Here is a 7207-nt window from a genome sequence, read left to right on the forward strand (position 1 = left end):
TTTCTCAACTGTTGACCGTGATTATTTCATGAAGGCCTAGATACAAACTTTTCTTTATAATGAAATGTCCTCCACACAAGTGGGGAACGTATTATTTTGGCAAAACATTGTACAACATTGCATACTTACAAAATGATTAATGTTACACCATTTAATACCAATAATACATAGCTGTATACGGTGAGTGAACTGTATTTATTGTTTTGTTTTCAGGTGCACATGGATATCAATAATATGAATATTTTCAGTGCAAACTAAACCAACAACTAATAGGCTAATAAAGGTTACATAAAGGCTTGCAAAATGTGCAAAATGTTTAAAGGCAGCCGAGTTAAATGGTGGGCCTACTATGCGCAATACACACAGTGGTTGCTATTTCACTACAATTAGATATACACAATAAAGATTTTCAAAAGGGGAAACTATTCATAATGCAACATTTGTATCCATACAATAGTCAACAGTTAATATAAACAGATCATGCATGCTTTCAAACATATAGCGAACGGGCCAAACCAGGAGTCTCATTGCCCTTGGATCAAATCTGTAAACATCCATGTCAGTTTCCATCAAACCAGTTTGCTCGCATTCGATTATTTATGACAATCCATTGTTAGCTATGCCAAGCTATTGGCACATTTTGTAAATCCCTAAAGCGCCACACTACAGATCTCCTGGAGGAGTTAACAGGGGGGCCATGTGGTAGTGTTGGTGCAGCTGAGAGCACACAGGGAGGTTCCGGGGGGTCAGTACGCATGACCGGGCCCGTACAGGTGTGGTCCGCGCTCGCCGCCGTTCTCCCCCCCGGTGTACTTCCCCTGACACGCCAAGCTGTTCACCTACGGGCAGGAAACACAAATAAAACTGAAACTCGTCACACAGCACCGACCGGCCACGCTGATCGCATGGCTGATCAGATGGACGAAGGAGTCCTGGGCTTTATTATTGAGGTCTGCCTAGGGCTGATCGATTATAGAAAAAATCATAACCACGATTATTTTGGTCACTATTGAAATCAAGATTATTCAAACGATTATTTTTGAGTTTGAAAACATGATGTAACTGAGAAACACATTTTCTTTTTTGGTCAAAAAGAAAATGTTCAAATCTAAAAGAATGTACAGATTTATATCCAGCTGTTCAGATTTCTATAGAACATTTAACAAAAAAACGAAAAACTCAATTATATTAGTTTTGTGATCGTTTGACGGTAAAATCGAAATCGCGATCAAATTTCAATGAATGGCCCAGCCCTAGGTCTGCCTGCATTACCGTGCCCTATAGTGTTCTAGGAAGCCTAGGATCTGACCCCCTTACCTTCTGGCTGGAAACACCCTCACAACTAGCCTGGACTAATCCGGCTCTAATCTGTAAACTCGCGTCTTATTTGTTCAGGCAGATGCGTCTGGCTACCCTCCGGTTCGGACGGATTTCCAGGAGACCGGCTCCCTGGCCGGGCCAATCAACGCTGTTTATCTAATGTGGGCCGGGTTTAACGTGATCACAGTGCAGAGGCGACCACTATGGGAGAGACATTTTAATGAACAACCAAGAGGGCTGCTGATGATGTGTCACGTGTTTCATCGCTCTGATTGGTTCGAGGTCTATCCAACTGCATCTGGCATTTTTGGTCGGCGCTCAGTTTGAACGCCCTCAGGAAGTCCAAGACGAGCTGTGCGAGCTTCTAGAGTAGACGCACTGGCATCAGCGGAATGGCCTGGAGATATCAGGCTACCTGCCCGCTACACTGTTCTGCCCCCCCAGCTCAGCCTGCTACAGACACCTGCCTCGGCCCTCTTGATGAACTGCTCCGTGGCGGCGTTCTGGTTCTCCTTGTGGCCCCGCCACGTCCGGAGGGCAGAGGCCTGCAGGGCTCGGCCGTACGAGAAGCTGAGGACCCAGGGCGCGGCTAGCGGGCAGGTGTTGATGGCGTTGAGGTTCACGGAGGCCTCCTCCTCGCTCTGCCCTCCAGAGAGGAAAGCCACTCCTGCACGAGGAAAAAGGAAAAAAAACATCCTTAAAGGTGTCCCGTGACATGCCACCAGGCGTCGCCGGTACGAGCCGTTCTGAAAATCAGCTTCTTCTGACGTCACAAGTGGGCGTGTCTACCTAGACGTGTGACGGATAGATGAGCAACGTCTGCCACAGTCCACTGGGTAGGCCGGCAGACTGATCTATCCAGCACACATCTAGGTGGACACACCCACTTGTGACGTCAGAAGAGGCCGATTTTCAGAACGGCTTGTAACGGCTACCCCTGGTGGCATGTCATGGGACCTTTAACAGCTAAGAGTAATAACGTGGTGGTTTATGTCTCCCTCTGGTGGGGGGGGGGGGGGGGGGTGGGGGGGAGTGACCTGTGACGGCCGGTGGAACCGTGCGCCGCAGGGCGGTGACGGTTGCCATGGCGACCTCCTCCGGGCTGTACTTGGTGGAGCAGGCGTGTCCGGGGGTCACCATGTTGGGTTTGAGCAGGGTGCCCTCCAGGTACACATGGTGGTCCGACATGGCCTTGTAGACCGCGGCCAGCACCTGGGGAAACCCAACACCCTGTTCCTGAGTCTGAACGTGGCTCCGGACATTCCCCTCGTTCCGGGCTTTTCAAGACGGTTTATTGTCCTACGCACAACAATTACAGAAGCAGTCGCTGGCAATGGAATCCTTGAGGCTCATGCTTCGTCGTTAGTATAAAAAGAAGAGTATAAGAGAAACACAAGTAAGAGAGCTGAGACCTAAATAAACAAAATGAATAAATTATGTACAGAACTGGACATGAATAATTAGAATAAAATAAAAATATAATAATAACTGTAATGTATACATAGATGCAGCATACAGTTGTGAAATGAACAGACATTGTTTTTATACATTACAGATGTTCTTATTTTGCTGATCCTCCGGTGTGTGTACCGGGTGCTTGGGTGTGGCGCTGTGCTGGTATCCGTCTCAGAGGACATGGGAGGCAGATCACGGGGGACCTACCTTCTCAGTGACATACTGGCAGCGCTTCAGGTCATGATCCCCGTCGGGCAACAGCTCCGGCTCGATGATGGGCACGATTCCATTCTGCAAAGCAGGAAACGCACATAGGATGGGGACTGAAGGCCGGTTTACGGTCCTTCGTGAAGTGCTGTACTTAGACACGGAGAGCCCTCTCCGTAGCCAGAGAGCCTGTCGGAGACCCTCTCCGTAGCCTATGTGCGCATCCAATATTTTTAAACTATCCGTCGACGCAACGGAGACCGCAAGGGCCCTCTAACAAAATAATTTCTGGAATCACCTTTCCCAGTTTGACTTTGCATCTTATTTACTTTGTACATTGTTTAAAACAAAAAATACGATTTGAAAAGCTTTTGGAAGTTTACTTACAACACTATTTACATGGTTTGTAGTCAACATATAAGATCGATCAGGCGGCGAATCGCATTGCGTATCCGACATCCCGACGGAGAACTTCGAATGCTCGAGGGGTTTCCGTAGTTACGGAGTGGGATTACGGAGTGGGAGTCGGAGTAGTGTACTTGGCCTTGGGGCTCTGGCAGGACCATCATACCAGCTTTGTAGCCGAACTCATATGCTACGGGGTGATGGAACTGTGCTCATCACCTGCTGGCAGATGCTGCAGTAGCGCGCCAGGACGTTAGCGTTCTCCGTGATGGCCAAGCTCGAGGGATTGGTGTCACTGATCTTGAGCACGCAGCGCCACTTGGCGAAGGAGGCCCCGTCTTTCTTATACTGAGCGCATCGCTCGGACAGCCCGTCCAGGCCTGCAGGGGGGGGGGGGGAGAGAGACATCCAGGCCGAGTGCTTCACAGATAGTATCACCGTGTGGGAGAAAGAAATACGAAACCAAAACAACGCACACACATAAACTAACTAACAATACAAACCAATAATGAACTAAGGTAAACGTATCCTACCCTGTGTGGTGGTTTCCCCACTTGTGCCAGCCAATGGAACAACGCCCTTGTCCACCTGAGAATGGAAGGATGACAGACACAATGTTTGTGTTTTAAATGTACAGAAACCTTTTGTATTCACTGTACAAAGACAGTACTTTGACCCAACCCAACTGTGTGTGCACATGTATATGTGTGTGTGCGCGCGTGTTTGTATAGGCCCACCAGCACCGTAACCCCACCTTGACACCAATAATCCCAACCCAACTGTGGATGCACCTGCATGTGTGTGCACGCGGGTGTGCGCGCGCGTGTGTGCACGTATGCGTGCGTGTTTGTGTACCAGCACCATAAACCCACCTTGACACCGATCAGGATGCCGCGGTCGCGGATCATCTTGACGAAGGGCACGCCGCTGTCCGAGTGCTGGTAAAGCGTCTCGTGGAAGAAGATCACTCCGCCGATGCACGTGTTGATCCGCTCGTCGGCGCTGAACAGAATCTGCCGGTACTGGCGGCGGTTCTCCTCCGTGTTCTCCACGCCCACCTGGGCCAGGCGCTTGGCCATGCTGCCTGTTAGGGCACAAACACACCAGGCTCGACCACGCTGCCAGGGACACGCTTCGTCCCATGACCGACACGGAGACTCCGCACCGAGTTGCCTCACACAAACGAAGTTTCACTTTCGCTCTCCGAAAAGGACGCGCTCTTTGTATGAGTGACACATTTCTTTTTTCAGTCACTTAGACACCGTAAGACACTATCCGAAGCGACCTACGGTGTCTTCTTGCGGACTGAATAGGAAACGAGTAGCTCGTCTAAAGAGTGTCTTTGTGAACGGTGTGGGTTGAGCTACACGCCGCAAAGGAGCCCTGTTGCTGCGGACACAGGGTACACAGGGGAGCGAAGCCACCGCCTCCCGGACTGGCCCCCTCTGGCCCCTACACCATCCTGCCCACCGCGCCTCATCTAGATTTAACGAGGCCAACACGTTTGATGCGTCTAGCGTGGTGTACGGAGAGCGGGACAGACCGACAGACTCGTCCGCCGCCAGGATGCCCTTCCCCGGAGCGACGATGCGGAGCGCCGTGTCCTGCAGGTCCTTCTTCTGCCCGGCGGACAGCGTGGGGCCCTGGTGCGTCATGCTGGGCAGATGGCCTCACAAACTGCCTTGGAAAACACAGCTCAATAGCATTTTCGGTCAAACTTATTATTATTATTATTATTATTATTATTATTATTATTATTTGGTTGGTTTTTTTTGCAACTTGAATAAAATAATACATAAACCCATATAACTCGAATGCTAATTGCATCTAGAAGCGGGCACAAAGTGTTAGTTTAAGAGACAAAGGTATAGGTTTTTGACAGGTTCAGCTGCATACATACGTACATGTAATACAATTAAGTTAACTTATAAACGATGTCACATGCCATGTTTATTGCTTAGAATCAAAAGGCAATAAGTGACCTCAGTTACTGATCATTAGTCAAAACCTAAACGTATGAACTAGGAAAGTACATTCAAAGGTGGCATAAAACTTTTCCTAAATGGATTCAATATTTGAAGTAATATGATACTCTTAATTTGTTTTTGGCTTGGAAACAAAGTCATTGATTGCACAAAATGAAAAAACAAATATAAATGTAAAGAACAAAAAACTAAATTATATCTGAATATACTTCAGAAATACATCATATTTACTCATTTATACTTTTAACAGGTCTTCCTTTATCCTCATGAATGAGCAGCGTATCTGCCTATGAGTTCTGGTCCGATAATCAAACAGCTGTCTCCAGTACAGACAACGTATTCAAAGAAGAGTAAAACGGTCTTACCGGACTGGGAGTCAGAGAGGATCGCTGGGGATGGCCGGAGAGGCGGACACTGTCGCAGACTCCCTGACAGATGTAGTTTGTATCCACGGTAACTGTGTCACACCTCACAAGCCGACGCCCCTTGGGCGGGCCTACACACCACATGATGTCATGGAGAATTCAGAAATGAGGATGAGTTTCGACTTATCATTCCAATGCATCTGTGGGAAATCTAGGTTGTACAAAGTAGACCACGTCTTGAGGCTGTGATTGAACACACATTGGTCAAAACATCCGCTGGGAAAAACACACACACACACACACACACACACACACACACACACACACACACACACACACACACACACACACACACCAACAGTTTTAACAAAAAAACTAACACAAAGATAAAGTGGCTTTCAACTTTTTTTTAAAGTTGATCTTAATTCTAGCATTATCATTTTAAAAGAGCATTTGGATCACTTTATGGTCTTCCGTGTATATACGTTTGGTTACACCCTCTTAAAGTAACCTAATTTTAGCAAAAACCATACCTCCCAGCTATTTATATCTTAATTAGAGGAACTGTGCCCCGGGCAAAGTGCTGAATTCCCCAGATGAATGGATCCTCACCCGTAAATCCCCAGGAGTCTCTGAGCGATTCACGCACTCAGTGGCTTCGTGCCCCAGCAACCACGGAACATTCCAGAGCGTTTAATATAAGAAAACAGGAATCATGGTGTCGCCAGAACAAAGTAAGATACAGGAGGGTCATTTTGTTCTGCATGTGTCAACATGCATATGACTTGCATTTGAATATGAGTTGTATCATATTGAGCCTAGGTTGTAAGCTTTGAGAAATCAATTTTCTATTATCGATAAATACTATATATAATAAAAATGGATAATTAAATAATACGTGCATATAAGCCAAAGTGTAATATAGGACATGCATAGAAATTGTGCCATAGCAATTTGATCTCTTGAAATGATTCCTATTACCAGTATTTGTTTAAGTCCATTGTAATTACGTTGACAAGCATCTTGCTCAAGGACAGTTGTTCTGCAGATATACGGGAATCAAACCCAGTACCATTCGGCTGCTATTGTCTGAGAATCCATCTGTTACGGGAATCAAACCCAGTACCATTCGGCCGCTACTGTCTGAGAGTCCATCTGGTACTCCCCCCCCCCCCCCCCCCCCCCCCCCCCCGCCCCCCCACTTGGGCCCTGATGTGCAGCGTTGAGAAGCAGCTCGCAGCCGCCCGGCATCCCCTTCCCAGTGCCAGTGGGTCAGTGTGTCTGTGGGACCGGATCTGGGCCACTGGACCAGAGACTGCTGCCAGAGGCACCCAGAGACCCCGCAGACCCAGTGAAGACAGGGGCCTGAGGAGGGAGCCCAGAGTCAGGAGGAGGGGCGTCCCCGGCTGTCAGGCACCGTTCTGGAGACGCACGGGACCGAGGCAGGAGCGGCTGTATCCGGCCCGCTCC

General features: G+C 48.2%; 1 protein-coding gene across 1 annotated transcript; it reads right to left on the reverse strand.

The window, feature by feature from the left end:
- Positions 1-333: 333 nt before the first annotated feature.
- Positions 334-5042, reverse strand: aldoca (aldolase C, fructose-bisphosphate, a; the record flags this gene model as incomplete). Its single annotated transcript, XM_079731735.1, has 8 exons — positions 334-839; positions 1788-1987; positions 2358-2532; positions 2983-3066; positions 3607-3767; positions 3921-3975; positions 4260-4467; positions 4927-5042. The coding sequence occupies 8 exons, from the start codon at positions 5040-5042 to the stop codon at positions 747-749; spliced, it is 1092 nt and encodes a 363-aa protein (XP_079587861.1). The 3' UTR covers positions 334-746.
- Positions 5043-7207: the final 2165 nt, after the last annotated feature.

The sequence above is a fragment of the Pollachius pollachius genome (genome assembly GCF_949987615.1).
Source record: "Pollachius pollachius genome assembly, chromosome: 3".
In the NCBI taxonomy this organism is placed as follows: Eukaryota; Metazoa; Chordata; class Actinopteri; order Gadiformes; family Gadidae; genus Pollachius; species Pollachius pollachius.